The following is a 22,353-nucleotide window of genomic DNA, read 5'->3' as shown; positions in this document are numbered from 1 at the left end:
GAATGGAATAGTTCTGGTGCACTTGGTACCTGGCACAAGACCACAAGGAGTTTGGCCTTGCATTTAGCAAGGGTGAAAGACTCATTGCCATCTCTCTGTCTACCCGCTTGGCAGATTGCAGAATGGGAGGGTACTTTGTTTTTGGCATCAGGTAGCGTACTGCTTGTGTTAATGTTATCCTAGGTTTTGTTCATAGTGGAATAGTCATCTCATAATCATTATGAAGGGCATGTTCTTGGAAACAACATCCCTTTTTAATGGTTGCATTTAGAAAAAATGGTTTGGTTTGTAGCTGTTGTTTTAAAAAAAATTGAGGAAATCTTAATATTAGACAAATAAGTTTTCACTAGTGTAGTAAATTTAGATAAACTTAAGTATTTTTGTTTTATAATATATGCATATTTGTGTTCATGTAACCTTACACTATGGAGGAGAATTTAGATGTCTATTCTGCTGATTTACATTGTACTCTTAAGACATCTCTTTTCTGAAAACAGATGGTTCCTCTTCTTGGATCTGATTTACAGGAATTATACTAAAACAAGATTAAGAAATCTATACATACTATGGATGATAAAATAATACAGCTACTCATGTCCCTACTTTTTCTTCAGTTTCTCTTGAATGATTACTTGTATTTTGTTGGTCAAATGACAACTGTAAAATGCAACACAAACTGCTATTAAAATTAGGTACACTTTCCTTTAAAGTGGTTGTTTGAATCATACAACCCACATTCATCATTTCTTCCAGCTATTTTCCCAGTTTTATTAGTGTTACTCCTGTTTCACAAATAGAGTGCAAGAGGTCTCAGTAATCATTTTTTGAAAGATGTTATCAAATGAAAGCTGTTGCTCTAAGGTCAGGGTGTTTGTTTTTGTTTGAAAGCCCTCAGTATTTCAGAACAGGTTCACTAGGTATTAGGAGGTGGAATTGGATTGAGTTTACTGTCTTTAAGTCCAACACACTTTCTGAGGTCACAAGCTTTCATTTATGCACTAAAATATCCCACATCAAGTGTACTTCTCACTTAGTTTGGAACAGTGTATAACTAATAAATCTTTGTTTTGATGGAGATGAAAGAATATTAAAGAGCCACTCTGAGGGGGAAACCAAAGGTCTGTCTCACTGAATCTTCTTTTTCTCACAGTGACCCGTGGTGGATGCCTAGGAAAGAGTGTGACAGTAGGGCAAACAACAACAGTGACCTTCTCCAGTCTGTGCTCCCGCTCATTAGCAGTCTCTGGCCCGAGGGCTTTGAGTCAGCTTCTGCCTTCATGCTTAAGGTTGTGCGCTAACCAGAAAACTGACTTCTCTGACAAGCAGTTACTTTGGGTCAGAGGAGATTTTCAGTATACGTGGGTAACAAGCTGGCAAAAAGCCTTTGGAGTACTGTTTAAATACAGGGCTCCTTTTAGTTGATGCAGCAGTAAAACTCTTCACATGTAAAAGCAATTAAAATACATTGCCCCCCTGAATCTTCTCTTTTAAAAATTACAGTGTTTTGCAGGGTCAGCTGCAGCATTTTTGTCGCTTTGTTTTTGGTCTCCCCAGATGTCTCTTCTCCCATTCCTTCCTCACCATGTCAGAAATAGTGAAAACTCTGTCGATAGGTTTCTGTCTTCTGTTTCGTATTTTTTACATGTCCCTGAAATGTTGATTTATTTTCTGAAAAAGTCTTTGGACTTGGAGATACTTTCTGTACATGGTAACTTTAATGTATCTACTTTCTTTTCAAGGGTCTTCAAGAGGCAATGCCTAAACAATTACTCTTCTGATATTTAATATATGGTTTTCTTTATTTCTTTCGTTTATCGAAATGGGATGAACCCCGGTGCAAAGGACTTTGGGCAGCTACAAGCTACCTTTTGTGATGCTGAGTCATCTTATTGATACCTCCATTTTTACTTTCCGGTTTCCATGTCCAAATCCCTCAGTTTCTGCTAGTTCTGTCAGTCCTTTGGCTTAAGTGCAAGATTTTAACCAAATCCTATTATCTCTATTTTGATTTACGACAACTTTGATCTGATTATTTTCCTCTTTTCAAACCAAAGCATTATCTGTAAATTAGTTATTCCCCCTCAAGATGTGATCTGTTATGATTCTACCCTGCATAGGAATATTGTCTTATTTTTTATTGTCGTTTTTCTTCAATATTTGCCTTTTCCCTTTAAGAGATCCATCCAATGCGCTCTCTCATTCTTCTTTTTGAAGTTTTTATATATTTGCAGTATAAAACATTGATTGCTGTCTGGCTATCACTCTCTTCCCCTCCCCCCCCCCTTAATATACAAGAAATGCTCCTTAGGAGCAGATACTGTTGAGTGGGAAAAGAATACTTTTATACAACTAGGAGAATGTTTCATTGCTGACATAACTGTTTTTAATAATGTGGTATTACATGTTGCATTATGCAGCGGACATGCTAATCCCTTCATTAACCTCTTGATCTGTATACAGTCCTTCTCTGTTGATGTATTAATGTTAAACTAATTTTCAGCCTTCCTTTCACCCCTTAGCAAATGCTTATTCCTTGCACTATCCATTTATTTCCTAAACTTACTAGCTTTTTCTCTGTAAGAGATTTTTTAAAATAATTTCATCCATGGTTCTTTTTTAACCTTTTGTTGTTCTATTAATGTTATGGTTCCTGATTTCTTATTTTAACTCTTTCTTATTGGAATTGGTGTATTTAGAGTTTCACTACCTCTGTTGTTTGGAAAGCTGTACTCTTTTTGCTATCCTCTTGCCCACCTAATTCCAGAATCTCAGGATTTTTGGTGTGTTACATTGTTATTCATGGGCCCAACGGCATCAAGATCATATAGTTTAGCAAAATCTATTTCAGAAAGAAGCAATGTTCTGTTCCACTTCATGAAAATTCAGGATCCAAATAGCTTGGGCATGTAGTCACATGTCTAAGTACCATCATGTCAGTGGAACCTAAGTGCCTACTTAAAATTAAACACACAAAATATTCCCTTTTATTGATCAAGGTTTCCTCAAGTAGGAGCAAGTTCCTGCCAGCAAATATGAGGCATACTGTTAGCCCTTGATAGAACAAGCATTTAATGATTCTTCTTTAAGTGATGTCTATATTTTACATACATGAAGAAACAAAACCAAAACACTGACTTGACAGTTTGGCAATTATTTTTGATGAGATGATCGTGATGCTGCATGTTCAAGTGAAATTTAAAAATGGGTCACCAAGCACTAGGTTCAGCAGAACTGTAACTGCGTTTTCTCTTAAATAAGACTATAATCTTCTGGCACAAATTATGGTTAATTTGGCGTCTTATATTTAGAGCATTTTTTTGGTTCGTGGAAAGTTTCTGTTCATGAGTTTGCCCATTTTAAAGATCCTCATTATAAACCTCATATTTATTTTGCTTTGTACTCTCCTGATGCTTACTCGGAAGTGCTTTTAGGTTTTAATAATTTTTCTAATGCAGAAATTTGGGGTTTGTTCAGCATAGCTTTACGCTGTGCCTGTACTGTCATATATAGATTTTATATTTTCCGCTGTGTGCTGCGTGCCGTAATTCAGATTCTCTGGGCATGTTACATGGTAACATGTTTAAAAAGCTGGTAGTTTATCTGGAATCACAAATACAAAATTAGAATTTTACAGTACATAGTGAAAATAAGATTATTATAAAAAATAAACCAACCAAATTACACTTATGCTCAAAGTCTGAATAAAAGTAAGCAGAAAAAATACAGAGTAGATGGTGCTCAACGTTGTTGTAGTATATCATCACTGTTGTACCTGTCACAAGAAATAATTTTTTTGTACATGAGTAAAATTTGCAAAACTATTATGCTGTTCTTTCCATGTTTTCAACTATATAAAATGGTATTTTTCTTCTTACTTTTTTCCAGCATATGCTACTGGCAATGAAGTTTGTCATGGCATTTGTAATTCCTGATAAACCAAGAGATATCCAAATAAAATTGGCTAGATTGGAATTTGAATCTCTGGAGGCACTCAAACAACAGGTAAGAACAACCAGCTTGTAAAGCAGTAAAAGCTTTGGGGGCCTTAAAGATAGATAAATCAGGAAGCTTATCTACTTCAGTTCTAGGTGAATAAATACCAAGGATGTTGAAATTCCTGTAACATTGTATTAAACTTAGATGATTAAAGCTATTCCTCCTCTGCCCTGGAGGTTGCTGTGCCCACAGCTGGGATGGGTGAATGGGGTGTAGAACAGTGTACAGCCCATGGTATTAATAAATAGAAATCAGCACTGGTTTACTTCAGCATGCTGGACTGTGAACTGTAGCATTTCTGATACTGCTTCACTTTCTGTTAAGCCATCATGGCTTAAGACATGGGGCAGATAGTTGGAAGTTAGAACTGATTCATCTGTCCTTTTAACCCAGCAATGTATGCAAGTGAGCACCAGGAAGATAGTCTTGTTTTCAAAGAGTTTGAAATTTCTCAAGTAATACAGGAACTTGTAATGTATGTTGTCCTTGTGTGCGCATGCATACTTTGTTTATAATGTCACTTTTAAAGGACTTGGGGCTCTATGAATGAATAAGCCAGGAAGTGTTTGTTGTTGCAACGCTATGATTATTTTTCTTGCTGAAATACCATCACAAGTAAACAGTAAGTCACATAAACAAGGATTATAAACACACTGACATGAACTTTTAAATTATTGAAATAATTGCACTGAGAACTAAGTGTGCATGTGGAAAGTGTAACATTGCCTTAATTTCCAGTCCACACAATATTCTCATTTGATTGTATAAATGTTTTACAGTATATTTAACAAGCATCCCAAAGCAATTTAGGAAAATAGGGTGGTAGATTTTTCTTCTGAAAACACCTGTTTAAGCAAATGCTTCCATAGAGATAATGATGGAGATCACAAGAGATGAAGAAATGTATGGGATTAGCTTCAGTAAAGTACAGGGATTCTACAAAGGTGGTTCTGCAATGGTAGTATACTTTAGGAGTTTGTAACTGTATGATGCTAGATAGGGATTTCTAAACTAGCTTAGATATCAGAAACAAAATAGCATGGAACTGCAAAGAGTAATTCACCTATTTATTGCTAGCTCAGATATTTTTACACTAGGCTGCATTGTTTTACCATGAACATATCCTTTGTGTGTTCCAGATGCAGATGTGTAACCTTTTGTATTCTTTGATATTTGTGTAGAATTGGAGATCACTTTTTAAAATATCTACCATAATTACATGTGACAAAATACTCTGTTAATTCTGGGCAAACTGAGCCCAGAAATAATACATTGCCTTTTCTAGGAAAAACCCACACAGTCTCATGTGGTAGAACATCCCTATCTAGGTCAACACTGTCTTTCATAATCAACCATAACAAATAAAATCCAAATTACAGTTGAAGCTACCACCTGATAGTTTTGTTTTGCCTTTCTCTAATATTTCTGTGTGAAGTTACCAGGAGCTGGTCATGGATCTCATGTACTTTTTAGAAAATATTTAAAGGAATGGGACTGCAATTCTGTTTTAGTTGTTCCTTCTCTGTTTTTATTTTGTAGACAGGCAAAACTAGGTCATCCACTGGAACCTTAAGCTCAAGTGAATACAGTCACCTTTGGTTATAACATGCCAGCTGGAATACACAGAGCCTGTTCCAGTATGAGTTTATATGTCAACAGTGAGGACTTAATCTCCTATCCAAGCATCCGTGCATTCACTGCAATAGTATATGCCTGATCCCTTGATCTTCAGAGTTGTTTCATTAATAAAAGTAAAAGGTTAGTCCATAGTCCATAGTAAAGGGTTAGTCTGAATTTCATTAAGAACCTGAACCCTGGCAGTTCTCTCATACTTTCAGTTTGAACCTTTTTACAGGATTCAGGAAGAGTATTGTCTCATTTTAGGATGTCTAAACACAAGTACCCACCATCACCTTTTTGGATTTCCTCTGATTGATTCTATCCTATGTATCCCACAGATGCATAGAAATTTGGGATATTTTTCTAGTGCCTTAGTTTTTTGAGTACATGAAGGCAAAGCATCTGCATTTAAAAATAACACATTGGCAGTACAAAAAGATATTGAAGCATTTATTTTAGGAGCATGTTTTCAAGTTCTTCTAGCTAAATATAAGCAGATTGTTACAGATGCATCTCTTGTTATTAAGAGTCGTCATGGTAATTTAAACCATATATCTTACTTTGAAACAATGTCCCCCACCTGCCGGTTGTTCCACCCTCCCCCAACTTCCAATACAATGTAGATATAATACCCCAGGGCAAACATGTTGTGTGATCACATATTATATAGAAATTAGTTTATATATTTTTATGCAAGTGTTTCACATCCCTCTCTAATGCCATCCAGACATACATGCTGTTGTGTTCTGCCACGTGAGATTTGTATTAAAAGTGATACCTATTTTTTCAATGCTTTTCGACCATCAGTCTCGTGGGATGTAGATACTAAGGGGATATTAACACAACTGGACTGTAATCCTCTGTTACATGCCAAAACAGGATATTAAGCTCCTTATATATTGCACGTAAAGCAAATCTCCTAATATAGCTACTTTGAACAGTCGTATTGATTACGTTTGGGATCCTTAACTTTAGACAGTGTGAACACATCTATATTTTCATTACTGCTAAGATAATTGCTTTTTGACCTGGTGCAGAAGGGCTATAACTATTCTGTGTTCAAATCCATTTGCAAACTGAGGTAGTGTCCCTTTGAAAGTGATTTTAGGGGATACGGCGTCCTACTTCCCTGACAGACATGAACGATGGTAATTAGAGCTTGCTTAAAAACTCCTATGTGGTAAAAAATGCTATAATCTCAGAAAAGCTCATTTTATATTGGAATGACAGTCTATCATTTGGGAGTTCTCAGACTTTAAGGAAGGTCTTTAGAAAATTCTGAAATGTTTCTTTTCAACATTACATGTTTTGTGTTAAGAGGAAATAGTTTATTAAATAGGTTGAAGTAATTCCCTATATTCTGAAAATATTTTGTTTTGATGTATTCAGTGTGTTTTTTGGCATACCTCGAAGCAAAGTATTTTAACCTTTCTGAATCCAGATCAGGGAATATGCTAAATTTGTGGACATCGATTCAGATTTTCATGCTGTCCTTCAGGGCAGAAAATGGTGGAGGAGACTGGCAGGACTTTGATTTGAAGGGGGGAAATAAGCGTAATGAACTCAATAATAGAGGATTAAGGAGAATAGGGGGCAAGGTTGTTGGAGGAAGAGGAGGAGGAGTCCCATTCACAATCCCCAAATTGTTGTCAGTTTTTGTTATCCAGAAGCAAGCCTGGATGTTGGGCAACTAGAAATGGGTACTGTCTGCTACTAGGATGATGGACCATTTTCCAGTAAACGTGATGCCTCTTAGGAAAGTAGCTAACTGGTAGAAGTGGGGTGAGATGCCAGAGACTCTTCCGCCATGCTTCATATCAGTGCTCTGCTCTGTTGTGTCTGTTTCTTGCAAGTGTGGAAGCATGCCACACTGTTTTATCTAAATCCCGTTTTGAGGGAGTGAGACCAACTATAGATGTGCCTGCAAGCAGCAAGGGAGCAGTCAATTAACCCTTGAGCAGCTCAAGAATGACAGTGGGTTATAGGTGAGTTCCCATGCTGTAGTACTAGTGTGAGGATGCTGTAGCATTGGAGCAAGCAGAAATGACCCAGTTTCAAAGGAGAGGCTGGACTTTGTCCTGTGACAGGCTGAGACCACAGAGAGAGAAACATGCCAGACTACAGCTTCTGGCCCTGTGACCTATTTGGGTTCTTTCTTATGCACTGAAGAGCAGAATATACACAGCAGTGATAGCAGCAATAAAGAGAGAAATAAATATTGATGCAAAAAAGCTTGCTTTTTCGCAGTAACTGTAGGGGGGAAAAAGCTGTCCTTAAACATAAAAAAGAACAGAAGTGTGTTTGGGGGGCTTTTGTTTGTTCTGTGCACCCCTTCCCAGTTCTCTCTCCACCCTCCCACCCTTTCCTCCAAAGGAACCTTTATATAAAAATCCCTTCATCCTTGTGCCCTAGCTTCCTTCTTCAGGGTGGTAAGCAGTATCTTCTAACAGGAACACCTTTTCTTTCTGATAAGTGAAAATCTTTCTGTACTGTCTGAAGAAGTGTGTCCATCTATTGGATGTTATGGTACCTGCTCCACCAGAAAGAGATTCCAGGTAGATACACACTCATGAGCAAGTGGCACAGTCAGCTGGTTCACAGTCAGCATATATTTTTCCCAACTACCAGTAATAAAAAGGGTCAAGCTCATTAAACAGCTGCCATGTAGCTTGAAAATATGCTTCCTTTATCCTCCCTGTTGTATTTCTTGCCAGAATGGGACAAAGCAATCTAGTCATTCAGCCTGGCCCAAGTGGAGAATGACCTTTTGTTCTTTTGTACAGCATCTCTCATGGTGGTCATACCATCTGCATTACAACTGCTTGTTGGTGGCAGTGTATTCTGAATATCCATGAACAGTTACTTAAGTCACTTCAGAATCAGGTCTGGGTATTTAAGTCAGTAGTGCACCGCCTTAAGGATTTCCAGCAGAATGACAAGTATTCCAAAACAATAGTTGAGGTGATACTTGCTGGGTTTTCTGCAACAATATCATCCATTTCCTGAAAGTGAGTTGGATGCCTCTCAGTTCTCTCTCCAGGAAGTGCAAGAACTGGAGAATGTTGTGGCTGATCCCTGCATCATCCTTGCTGACCAAAGGGCTTCCTCAAAACATGCTAGTGCATTAATTAGCTTCTTTTTGAAAGAGGTGTTAAGTAAATGACAGACAGAAGCTGGTGTCTCTTTGCCAAGTTGCAAGCATTTGGAGTGTTTCCACTCTCTCCCTGCTCATACAGGTATTCTGGCATTTAAAAGTTGCTATTCTCTCTAATAACCTTATGCTTCAAGTAATTTCAGTACTTTTAACGTTGCAGTTCCCTTCACTGCACCACCTCAAATAATTGTTAAGCTTCTTAGCTGTTGAGAGCAATGGTTGCACCTAGCCATTCCCCTGGGAATAGTACCCACTAACACTAACCACATCCTTTCCAGAAGAAATACCCTACGTTTGAGTGTGTTGACTGCTCTTAGCCACTCTCCTGTTAGAGTGCGTAGCTTCTTTGAGAAGAACTTAGTGTAGCACTGGACTAAACAGAGAAGTACGGCTAACTTACTATTTTCTACCTTGAGCAAAGTGCATTTATGCTTGCTCCTTCCACCTTCCAAGCTGTTCTTGTTGCAGAGGTTTTCTACTTACTGGCACATGTCTCAGAATGTGACTGTGGGTGCGATGGGCCAACATAGCTGCTCGGACTGACAATAAACCTTAGAAATATCCCTTCCCTTTTTGGGCAAGCAAGAGAACAGGATCTTTTTTTACCACTTAACTTTGGGGGATGCTGGTCTTTAATGCTTAAAATCCTGCTTATTCATCTTGCCTAATGGGAATAGAAAACAGTTTTTGTGAATCTAAAACTGAATGGATAACTGCCTCATTCAGTATTGTAATTACCAGAATTGGAGAACTCAGCGAAGGACTAACTGTAACTTCAGCAGTACCCTCAAAACACTGCTGATACGAAAAGCAGCAGCTTGTTCTGTGCTTGCTGGCAAGGTTGAGCAAACGCAAACCTGCAGTCAGTATGGAGGAGAGGCAAGTGGCTGAAATAAAAAGAATTCATTCAACCTGTCAAAGATTTGCAAGGCAACCTGTCAGAAACAGTGTTGAAACTTGAGCCAGAATGTTGAATTTAGGTTATGCTAGAACGAAATGAAATTAAACACTTGCTTTGTGTTTTGCCAAAAGTTTTACTTAAAATTAGTATTGTTTCTCAAAAAATTATTTTTAATGAAATCTTGTTTTTCCAGTAAAAATGTGTGGCTAATTTTTTGATAGGCTCTAGTGGTTTGTGTAATCAGTACGTAACTTGCAGATGATGTTAAAATAGAATGATTACTAATCATTTATATTTATTGTGTTTTTTAAGAGTCCAAACCTGTTAATTCAACTTTGCAAGTACAATTCTTCCCTAGTGAGTAGTCAGAATGCCTCTAGGCATGTTTTAATATAACATTTTGCATGTGTTTGGTAGCAGCAGCAATTTAATGCAAGTAAGATTAATTAGATTTTCATAACATAGTAAGCTTTTAAAAATAGAAATGCAGCCTCTCATAGAAGGATATGCTGCGTTCAAACATAGTTTTGCCAATATATTTTAATCATCGGTGTCTTAATACTAGACCTTTCTTGAGAATGTGTTTTTGAAACTTACTTTCAATGTATAAGTGCTGGCAAACCCAGAATAAATGATGATCCCTTAACAAAATAGAATCAAAACCCCAAAATTAATTTGGAGAGAAAATTTTTGTGTCCCCATTTTGCAGCTTCAACTGAAAGTGCGATGATATCAAGTCTCTCTGGTTTGGAGATAAATTTAATCTTGTTGAGAGCTAACAGCATAAATAAAAACCTTTAAATAAAAATGAGTATTATGTGATGGTAACTGAAAGTGTGGCATACTCTTAATAGAGGAAAAAAAACAAACACCAGATTTCCAGAAAGTGCAATTTTCTTTTCCAAACAACTCATTCCTTCTCTGTGACTATTGCCAAGGGTGAATTTGCCTATTAGGTTAGGTTTCCAAAACAGCTAAATCACAGTGGAAAGATAACCTGTTTTACCTTTCTCAGATCCTGATCTAGAGCCTGGTGGTGGAATTAGGACAATTCAGTCCTTTCTTTTTGCTTAGCATCTCAGATCATGACAAGATATCATCTCAACAAGGAAACCTGGAGTAAGGGAATAGGATAAAACTACATTAAAATTGTTTGTACTGTAGGAATGCTGCAGTTGCATCAGGCTTTCATGATTTCAGAACCCAGAAGGGATCCCAATTATATTTGAACTGGCTCAAATACAAGGGAAGAGTCTATTCCACTTCCCATACAAATGAGAGTAAAGTGCGAAAGGAGGTTGATCTTAAGGAAGTCTGATAACCAACTTTCAGAAGGACTTTTATATGCCTGTAGTTACAGATGTTTAAATAATGGTTGCACCTGTTACTGAGAAGGTGAATGAGCAGAGTGAGAGACAAAATAAAATCTCTTATCTTGCTAAAATTCCTTCAAAAGAAAAAACTCAAAAGATTACACTTAACGAAATTTCATTATCGAATCATGGTAAGCCTAAATAGAACTTGAGGTGTTACAAGAAGTAGTATTTGTTGCAAGCAACTATGGACTTGTATATGCCTATCGCATTTTAAGTATCCTTTTCTTTATGTCACATTAAAAAACACCAATGAGAACAATAAGCCTTTAAAGGAAATGCTAGTTTAATTGAAATATTTAACTAGACACTGGAAAGCTTGCTCTAGGAGCTGGAAGTCAATAAATAGGATATGTCTTAACTTTTCAGAGATAATGGATTGTAGTCAAATTCTAGATGTTTAAATACTACCTGATCCCTGCCCCTCCCCGCCCCCCCCAACAGCTCTTAGGGTTTTTTTAATTGCTTCCCTGACATCCTGCCTACAGGGAGAATTCTTTTTGAGAATAACTGGAGATCAAAAAGCAGGAAGCCAGAAAATTCCTGAAAAAGGGACAAAAATTTTTTTAAAAAGTGTTGATGTCCATGTGATACTAATGATGACATTTGCACTGTTACTAAATCTTTACACTTGTTATACAGCCTGATCATGGTGATTCTAAGAACAAGTGTCAAATGTGATACATGTTGCCTATGTAGTCACTGGGATTTTTATCCATTTTAAACTTGGAAAATCTCTGTGCCTATTGAATACTCGTACTTTTTGTTGTATAAGAAGTAGCACATCAGTCAGATGTGTAATATGCATGTCACGTGCACACGTCTGTGCTATATATCAGTAGATCTCTTTTTCTCTGAAATGAAATGCAATTGCTTGGCTGAATAACATAAAAATAGCATAGTGTTTTTTATGTGTACATTTGATGTTCAAACTGCACAATGATCATGCATACTAAAATATGTAATATTTAGGTCTTAAGTAGCACATGCTCTTCGTATGGTAGAGTAGTGCTTATGTAAATGCTTTTCGAAATTCTACCATGGAGTACTTTGTAAAGGTTGCTTTGTGGACCATTGCTTTCTGCGCTCTCTGGTATCTAATTCTGTACTTTCCCTGCAGCATCTAATGGGCTGATATAATTGAAAATGTATTGAGAGGGAAATTTTCATAAGACAAGAAAAAAATTAACACTTGTTATGTTCGTTCTGTATTATGTTCCTTATTTTTCAGTCCATGTTGTTGATCTAGACATTTAAGTTAAAGAGGTATTGAGTTTAAATGGTGGGCCACAGCTTTTTTTTTTTTTATAATCAGAGATAAGTACTAATAAACAAGGCATAAACAGCGTTGAGTACATACATACAGAACGTCTTCCTATAATTCACAGCAGAAGCAAAATTCCTCAGCCCAGTCAAAGACTGCGTTGCATAGGAAAGGAGGAGACATGCTCTTTAGGCATTTAGATATGTCCTCCTCTTCTGAATTTACTCCTACCACCATCTTTCCTGATATTTTCCACTGCAACTACAGCTTGAGATTCAATCTGCTAAGGCATCTTTGATTGCAGAGAATGGGCCTTTGGCCATCACGGGCTGCACCCTGTCCTGTATGACTTGGGTCCCTGTAACACCTAGGCAGTGACAATTTATGCAGTTAGCTCTCTGACTACTTCTCTGCATTATTGATGTCCATTAAGATGACCAAAAAAAAAAAGAAAAAACTGTGAAGCCTGTTACTGTTAGCAATGAATTGTCTTAAAGTATTAACTCGCCTCTTCCCAGTAATCAATCTTTCTGAGGATGGGTGGGATTGTTGCTCTTTCTCCTTCACAACTGGGCAGAAATAGACTGCATTGCAGGAGGTTTCTGGCTTTTAAGGTGCCTCATTGGAGACACCTGCCTGGCAGGTGGTGTGAGTGATTGATTCTTGGATGTCTTACTGTCCCTGAGAAGCCACTTGGTTCCCATAGCTGAACAACATATGGTAGCATTTGGGTTTTTGTTTGGAATTTTTGTGGTGCTCATCATTTTCTAGAACAAATTATCTACTCTTTCACTTCATGCACATTGTGTCATGTTATATGCAGGTTATTTGGCAGCTCAGTTTCATGCACTTGCTATATTTTTGCTGCCTCTTGAAATCTGTGATAATTCACAAATTTGAATGTAGTAAAATTTGTGCAGAAGAAAACCTTCCAAGTGAACAGATGGATGTGAAGCAGCTTAGTGCAATGAAGGTGTTTTTATTTGTTTTAACTGCAGTGGATTAGAAGGCTTCTGCAAACTCTACATATGTTCATCTGTGCCAGTTAACAAGTAATTATGTCTGACATATCTCCATTGTATCAGAATAGAAACTGCCCATTTTTCCATAGATGATTAGCAAATAGCTGTTCTGTGTCAACACCCAGTTTTTAAGACCTGCTACATCCATAATGAAAAGAACTTTGCTATGATGTCTTAAATCATTTTGTCCTGTGCCCATATCGAGACTGATATCTAGACTAAGTTTGAACACAACCTTCAAGAGTTTAAGATTTGATAGAAACATAAGGTCGCATAGGTTAGAAGGGACCTCCAGTACTTATCTAGTCCAACATCCTCCTGTTGAGCTAGTTGGTGTAGCTAAAGCTCCTTGTGGGATATGGATTCATTATTTGCTTTTGGGGCCACATTAAATTATATACAAGATGCTTCTGTGTGAATATGTAAAAACAAAAAGACCCACCTCTGTCACTGGTAGAAAAGTGGGAGCTCTAACTCTAAATTAAGTGTGTGTGTGGCATGATAGCACCAACAAAATTTGGACTATGTATTTCACAGATACTGTAAATGAGGAAAGCAACACTCTCACTCATTATTATGTGACCGCACTGGAGATACAAGTTCAGTGATAGGCATTACTTGACTGAAATGAAACTGATAGTTGATGAGGGCCTGCAGAAACTTTTGTCCCTTGACAGAGTGCAAAAGGATGTCCAATTCCTAAGGAACAAGCAGATGCAGCCTCCGCGTGTGAAGGGGAAGGGAGATCCAGTCTCCTTTTCACTATATTTCAGATCAGGCAACAGGATTATGTCCCTGTGTTGAGTCACACAGCCAGAAGCAGACATGGGCATCAGCTAGAAAGTTTTTACCTTATTTTTCTTTCCATTTCTCATATATTTGCCATTAAAGCAACCTGCCATCTTCCTTAGCAGAGGACTGGCAGCGCTTGTATTCCCAAAAGAACTTCTTTTGGTCCTTTTAATCTGATACGTAGGATTAGGGAGTCAGAAAGGAGCTGTGATGCCACACCAAGAATGCAGGAGATGACATGGAGGAGAAGGGAGGATTGTAACCTCTGCAGAGATTAAGTTCTGTTAGCTTTTCTGGTTAGTGCACATTTAATATGTGTGTATGGGAACAAATCTCTATCTGCTGGTACACTTATGCGAATTTTGTCCCTGATGTCAGCAGTTCTTTTTTTTTACACATACAAATGATTCACTTGATTTACCTGATGGTCTGAACCAGAGGTTTGTGGCCTTTCCTGCCATAATGTAAGTGAGGTTTCTTAATGGTGTCTTACAAGACTCTATATAGCTCATCAAGGACAGAGTTGAGAGATGCCTTGTCATATATATATATTTACTTACGCATGGGAAAGACAGGGGGAGACTTCTTAACCTTCTTGATAAAAGCAAAATGTAGCACAATGGTTGAAATTGGAAGTTAGATACATTCAGTCTGAAACAGACACAATTTTGTATCTGTGAAAATATCTGAATATTGGACTGATTAAAAGTGGGATGTACCAGGAGTGCCTGTACTGGGGCAAAACAAAGGTCTGTCTTTATTGATATGCTGTATCTACTAGCAGCCCCAAAGAGATGCCTAGGGAAGAATACAAAAACATGGAAGGAGGTATTGTGCTTCCTGTTGATACACTCCCACTTTACAGTCATTTTCAGCTTGGATTTTCTAATCCAAATGCAGTTTCTTTGTATTTAGTAATTCTTGGTGGGTTTTTTTTTCTTCCATGACCTTGTCCTGTCTCCCTTTGAACCATTTTTAGCTTTAGCTTTAGCCATGACGTCCTTTGGCAAGAATTCCTACAACTCAGTTTTTCTTTGTGTAAAGGACATGGGTTCATTATTATTTGCAGTCTTTTAAATATATTCTAATCAGATTTATTGGGAAAGTTTTTACATATGAAAGTTTTACATATGAGTGGAAGTATTTGGCTGAATTTTCATGGAGATCCTTTTGACTTCTGGAATCTGTGAATTTGCATTTTCCTAATTTTATTTTGTGGGCTATGGGGAAACATGGCAGCCTGATTCACTTTTAGCTTGTTAGTGATACTTGCAGATTTGCTTTAAGTCAGTTAACACAATCTTGTGCTTCAAGGGTTGAAGCTTCAACCATCGGACCTCAGGTTTTCACCTAATCACCTTTTTTCCTCCTTGTGTCTAGATGACCAGATAATGTGAAATGGTGCAAAGAATCCTGCTTTTTGGAGGCCAGGTTAACATCTAGCTTACATAATGAAAGCCAGACTGATTACCAAATTTGGGAAAAGTCAAATTAGCCAGCTTCTTGAGACTTTCTGGTTTTCTGTTACTGGATGGCACATGAATATTAGGCCTTTTGTCTACTTTGGTCTTTCCTGTTCTTTTCTTATGGGACATTATTTAATCCACTAAGAACTGAAAAATCTGAGAACTTCAGGGGAGTGGAACTGGAATGTCTCATGAGACGTAATATGCAGGGGCTGATGATGATTGATATATTGGCCTGTTCTGTCTTTAAAGTATGCAGATCTGTTATACCATATCATAGCAAGTAGCTTTTCTTTTCTTTTCTTTTTTTTTAAAGAAAATGAAGAAGGCGGCTAAAGTCAATTTTCGCGCTTGGGACCAGGATATTTAAAAGTACACCTTCCAGACTTTAGTAACTTTGTATCAGAAAAAATTTGGCATTAATGCAGAATAGCTTTTTATTACTTAATATACGTAGTTATTTTCATCTGTGACTCTTACGTAAGAACATATTGTGTCTAAAATTTTATTTTATTTTTAAATAGAAATTTAAATTTAAAATGGTTATTCCCTTATTAATTACCATTCAGAAATGTTAAGTGGTTGAATCTTTCTTCTTCTTGTTGGATATTTTGAGTTTGCAGGGGCACTTTGTTTATGGAGTTCTGGCCAGCACCTCCATAATGAATAGCCAGATTTCTGCAGCCCACACTTTCTACATAATAATTCTGAGCTATGCATTTTCTTTGTAACTGCTCTGTGTGTTCGTTTTCTTAAAGGCATCTTTATAGTCACAAGAGGCAGTTTTTGAAAAGTTCAGCTGATTATAAGCAGCCACTTTTCCCTGGAGTAGATATATTTAAAAGTTCCTGTCTACCAGCGTTCTGTGTACATAATGTTTTCCGACAAATACTAATAGTACTGGGTAGCTTTGAGGGTAAAACTGTTGCACCAAGATAAACATTTGAGACTCTGCTATAATGCCTAAAGCCTCTTAGCTTTTTAGGTCAAATTATCTATCTTACACCCTCTGTCGATGTTTGCAGGCATGTTACAGCTAAATGCTACTTTTTAAATTCAAATTCTATGTTGTGTTTTTGACAAGGTTAAAGAGAGAGTATTTCACAATTAAAGCCCTGGCTTCAATCATAAGAATAAGATAGTGGTTCTACTTTCATATACTTGACGTTTAAAAAAAATGGTAGGTTATGTTATACTTAAAAATACGGTATTATTTATGCTTTTTGTATTCTGTCAGTGTTAATGTAATAATGCTCATTATGAAGGAGATTCTTTTACAAAAGCATGCTAAGAGTTAATATTTTTGTTAATCAGAAGGTCTGATATCAGGTTGTTTACTGTTTTACTTTCCTGAGAAAGTATATTTTACAGATTCTGTTGTCTGCAAGTTATAAATAATTATAAGGAAGCGTGGCTGAAAAAATAAAGCTTTATGACTGTATAACTACTCTAGAAAAGACAAATAGATCTAATATTCTTAAGAGTAAAGTACCTTGTCTTTTGCATTGATATTGGCCAAGAAAAATAACTGAGTTGATAAGATATGTTTTCTCACAAGGTATTTTCAAAAGTAGTGGCTTAGTTGTTAAAAAGATTAGTATCATACAAGAAATTTCCTTTCCCTTCCTCCTCAAAGAATGCTCTTGGATAATGTTGGTCATCCATTCAGCTGAAGATTGGATTATTGAGGAGTGAGAAGAAGAAGCATTTGCAAAAAGTAGGGGATCTCCCACTCTGAAACAGTGACTGTATTGTAAGCAATGTGATTTTTCTAAAGTTGGGTTTACTTGCAGGGGATATATGTGAGAACATGTGAAAACCAGAAACCTCATCAGCTTCTGCTGTTAGGAAATGTGATTCTGTTATTGTACGTTATCTAGGGAGCTGGGTGTTGTTTTTTTCTGTTTTTTTTTTGTTTTCCCCCCACTTCTAATATCTCCGTAAAAGCTGGATAGTGAGAGAGCTGGAAAGGAAGAGCTGTCGGATAGTCAAATATCCTGGAGATCATTTGGCTGTCATAGTATATGAACATTATGTAACATGTATAAGCACATTACGTAAGTGTTCTCCAACACTACAGTTCACTGGATGTTCTCCCAAGACCAATTACAGCAAAAAAACACAGAGAGCACAACTAGAAAATGTGTATTTGAATTATATCTACGGTAGTACCAACAATTTTGAATTAAATTACTTATGAATATATTCAAAAGTAATAGGAGGATTTCTATGAAGAAAAGTCAAATGCCATAAGAAATCAATTGAAATTTATTTTTACTAAGTGAGCATGAGTTTAAAAGGGCAGATCATATGCTAAAACTTACATGCAGTAGAACAATTTTCAGCACTGGGGAGTTTTAGGCCCCCTGGGAGTGACCTGTTGTTTATGCACAGTCTGATTTAAGCATTTCTTTCCTTTTGATTTAGAAAAGAGAGAATTGTGGCTCAGCTTCTGTTAGCTTTTTGACATTGCTAGCAAAATCTTCTGAAAGTTCCCTTGCAAAGAGAAGCACTGATATTTCTCTAGGAAAAAAGGAGAGGAGGGTGAATCTGCTGAGGCCTTTTTAATCCAGCACCATTTAAGAGCAAGACCAAAAGGTGTTTGATGATAACAAACCTTTTCCACCTTTTGAAGCATCATGTAATGGTAGCAGTAAAAGCATGACTCTCATGCTTTGGTCAGATAGCTGCAGTGCCTTCCTGACAGTGTGCCAGATTTCACGTGTACTCCAGGTTAAATGGCTGAAATTATTGTATTTAGCGACTATATAATAGATAATAGGTGACAGTTCTACCAGATGTTCTCTTCTCCTTAAATTACTGGTAAGATTCAGTTCAGGTTTGCAAAGGAATGCTCTTTTTCATCCCTTGTCTGTTCTAAAAGACTTGTTCTACCCGGAAATGGGGGAGATGGTTCAGAATACCTTCCTTCTCAGGGAATAGGGTCTTCACAAGGAGCTTGTTTTCAGTCAAATCTGCAACACAATCGCATGTACAGAAGCATTCCCCTTCTTTCCATGGGTTCCATAGGCCAAACACTGGTAGAGTACACTACAGATGTTCACTATCCAAACAAATCAGGAGTAGTATCGGTTCTGCTCTGTCCAAAAGCACTTTGCTTTGGACTTGAAGTATTCATCACCACATTAAGCTGGAACCTCTGTACCTGTCAGACATTTAACTAAACTAAATCCCTCTTTTACTGTTACAGATGTTGTTTGGACATTGTATCCTGCTGGTCTTGAAAACCCTGACGAACAGAATATGCCTGTGGCTCCATTATCATGATGCAGACTGTGCTAGTACTCAGCTAGTTTGTCAGTCCAGCCTGTAGCCACATTACCTGCTCTGCCTGATACTGCCTCACAAAATTGTAGTCAGCATCTGCATTCGCATCCAGCATTGTTGTATCTGGTGTGTCCTAGTTGGATTAATATGGTTCGCTGCCGCAGAGTGGATCAGTTCAGCTGTAGTTCAGAATTTTCTTGTCCATGAAAATGCAAAGCAACAACATTTTATGCAGACCGACTTACTAAGCAAAACAAAGGAAATTTAGTCAATTGGTAGTGTAATGTTGATCACTAACCTTCTACTGTTTTGATCTGCTGCTGCTCCTAATCAGAACTTTCCATTAATTCTAAGAAGAAACATTTGGCAGAAGTTTCTGCAGTGCATTTTCCTCCTTCAGTGCCGTAAGATACATTTGCTCACTTCACAATAGCTAGGATCTCATTTACCAGTTCATGAGCTACTTCTTTTTTGCACTGTCAGTCTAGTGCAAACTGAACTTTGTGTGTTTTCCTTGAGGCATGATCTGTTCTTATTTCATGTGTCTAGGAAGATTGTCCCATAAAACCATACCTCTTTTATTTAAATGGAAAATTTCACACACACCTCCAATCCACATGCTAACTGATTGCTAGTCACTGGGAGTGAGATCTTCGTGGATGGTTATTTAAAGAGGAATATGTACTTATGCACTATAGTAAGCAATGGGTTGCTCTTCCAGAGCTACACTTACCTTATGATGCACCCTAATTCTTTGTCTCTGCAGAATTTTTTTTATATTTTACTGATTCCTTATTGATAAAGAAAGGGAAGCTGGGTGTTTCCAGTCTCCGGTTGGGACTACAGGGTAACCAGACCACAATGATCATGGGTATCAACAGCAGTATCATTGATAACAATATAACTTGAAGAACCAGTTAAAGTAAAATAGCAGTGCTTTAGCATTTGGTTTGTAGGTGAACAAGAGGAAAAGGAGCTAGCTCGATGTTCTGGTGCTGTGCATCAGTCTGCAGCCAGACTCTTTCTGGTATCTGGCAAAAAGAGTCACTATACACTGAGTATGTTTCATAGGGATTGTTTGGTTTGGAAATGGTCTTCTCCCCTTCCTGTCCCGTTCCCTCAAGTTTTGTACTTGTTTTTCTTTTTATTCTGTACATTGTGCTTTGTTCTAAAAGGTTTTTTATCCTTGCTCATTTTGGTGTGTAGACTTATAATCTTTTCATTTTTGAATTTCTTTGTTTTACTTATCTTAATGTTTGTGACCTCCTTGGGAGAGAGACTGTTAGGCTATGTGCAGGCAGTTTCATGAAGCTGATTTATTAAATGTACTATTTGCCTTGTTGCAGTTCACCCCGAACTCTAATCAGCTGTTAGGCATTTTAAAACCCTGTGCAGGGAGTATTTTGAAAACATCCATTTATTTGCCACTGTGAGTGTTCTACAGCTCTAAACACAGTGACAATGGAATTAATCCAGGAAAAGAAGTGATCTGAAAAAAAAGTCATTTAAGTACCCGTGCCAGCCTTGCTCCACTAGGCAGTTAATTTGCATTGATTTTATTAGAACACAAACAAAGAGATAAAGAAGAACTGAATCTATTCTGTATTGTACTGTTTCCTCATCACAATATTCAGTGTTTGAACAAAATCTCACGGCCTTTCAACTGTATTAAATTGTATTTAATTTACCCTCATTATACGCACATTTTGGTTATAGCATTCAAAACACTCAGCTCTTGAGGCCTTCATTTCAGAGAGAACAGAATGTGCTGGTTTGGAAAGAAAACCTAACGCAAACAATACTGAATGCTGAAACCTGAAAATGAAAGTTGAGGGAGATAGAGAAGTGACAAGAAAGGTATTTGCACATGTCACACTCTCAGAATATGCTTTCATTTGATTTTTAATTTTGCATTGATACCAAAAATCAAGCAATTCCAGTGTCTTCACAGTAGAAAAATAAATGAGCAACTCCTCTCTGTATATGCTGAAATGTAAGCTCTTCTTACTTAGACTTCTTAGACACTTCTTAGACACACTTCTTAGAGTGAAATCTCTCTTCTTGCTATTTGAAGTACATCTTTATTTTTCTAACAGACTCCTGTGCATGTACACATGTCCTTATATGTCTGCATGTGAATATGGATCTGTATATAATTTTATGTCCTTTATTATTGTTGTGTCTTTGGTAATACTTAATCAGCTTGTCAGTGACAATTTTGGTAGTAGTTGTGATGCTGAGTCATTCTGCAGCTGTTTTATTAATTATTTCAGAGTTTTTTAAGCTTTTTCTTTTCTTTGGGTATATATGCAAACTGTGGCCCTGATACTGTGAATGTTTATGTGCAAATCTGTATGAGCTGTTCAGCCATTGTAAAATACTACTTTCATGTGTCTCTGAAACTGGGATTTGAGGTAGTAGCTCTGCAGTTTGATTAGAAAGGGTGCGCTGGCCATGAGAAGTTTTTAGATATATTAAACCCTGGAATATTGGGAAAAAATCTGTTTTAATTTTACTTTTGAGTTTGGAGATAGAGATTGCAGATTTAAGCAGACCAAGGCAGTGATTCTTTCACAGCTGAGTGGAAACCATGGTTTCTGAACCTGGGTTGTTGAATGAGTGTGATGTGATTGTGCTTTGGCTACTCATTTAAGAAACAAAAAACAACAAAAAAACAACAAAAAACACTGCAGTGACATTGTGAATCCATAAACAATGTGATATAATACAATGTTATTCCCCAAAGATGACTCAATAGAAATAAGAAAAGCACCATTGCGCAAATACAACTTAAGATCATTATTAGGTCAAATAGTGTGTATGTACCACCTGTTGCATATGCCAGCATGCACACTCCAAGCAATACTATAGTATGAGCTTGAAATTCTTATTGCTTTGAGAAAGATGCATGCTGCTGGGTAAAATTCTTGCACTTTTATATGCTCAGGATATTAGCTGTTTTGGTTTTTGGACAAAGGACAACATTTTCCATATTGCCTACAGGCAATCCTGATGCCTAGTGCATCCATATGTACAGATACTTGCAAAACACCTTAAATTGTTGAAGTCAGTGGATTGGTATACAAGTGCAGGCTGCCCTGTGCATGTGAGTAAGATGAAATGTTTTAATAACACAAAACTAGTATAATTAACTGGAAGTACTTGTATAGCGAGTAGTGTCTTTTTGTATCTCTCTTAAAGATTTATTTAAACAATATGACTTGATTGAAATGGATGACTGGAATGTCTTTTTAAGTGGTGGCCATGAATTTTTAAAAGTCCTTTATATAAACATATGCATAAACTCTTATGCATAAAAATAGAGCATAGTGGGTTTTGTTTGTTATGTTATTTTGGTTTTGCTTTTTTATGAATACCTTATATCAGTTTAAAGAACACTAGAACCAAATTTATTTGTACCCACTTTCTTATTTATTTACACCTACAGTCTATTTTCAATTTCAAGTTTGTTTCCTC

The 22,353-nt window shown here is 37.0% G+C and overlaps 1 protein-coding gene across 9 annotated transcripts in view; it reads left to right on the top strand.

The window, feature by feature from the left end:
• Positions 1-22,353, top strand: part of ANO10 (anoctamin 10) — a 148,014-nt gene that overhangs the window by 76,167 nt on the left and 49,494 nt on the right. For 5 of the 9 annotated variants that reach the window (XM_026098714.2, XM_064506119.1, XM_026098706.2 and 2 more), the window contains 2 exons: positions 3,886-4,002; positions 18,800-21,376. The exons of 1 other annotated variant lie outside the window; for it this stretch is intronic. In XM_026098714.2, coding sequence (XP_025954499.2) covers positions 3,886-4,002; positions 18,800-18,922 — 240 coding nt within the window. In that variant the 3' untranslated portion in view covers positions 18,923-21,376. Of the gene's footprint in view, positions 1-3,885; positions 4,003-5,535; positions 5,755-18,799; positions 21,377-22,353 lie in introns of those variants that run through there. 3 more of the 9 variants (XR_010387601.1, XM_026098710.2, XR_010387600.1) reach the window with 2 other exon arrangements.

This window comes from Dromaius novaehollandiae, chromosome 2 (assembly GCF_036370855.1).
Source record: "Dromaius novaehollandiae isolate bDroNov1 chromosome 2, bDroNov1.hap1, whole genome shotgun sequence".
NCBI lineage: Eukaryota > Metazoa > Chordata > Aves > Casuariiformes > Dromaiidae > Dromaius > Dromaius novaehollandiae.
Note: the sequence above shows the minus strand (reverse complement) of the source record. Positions and strands in the feature narration are given on the sequence as shown.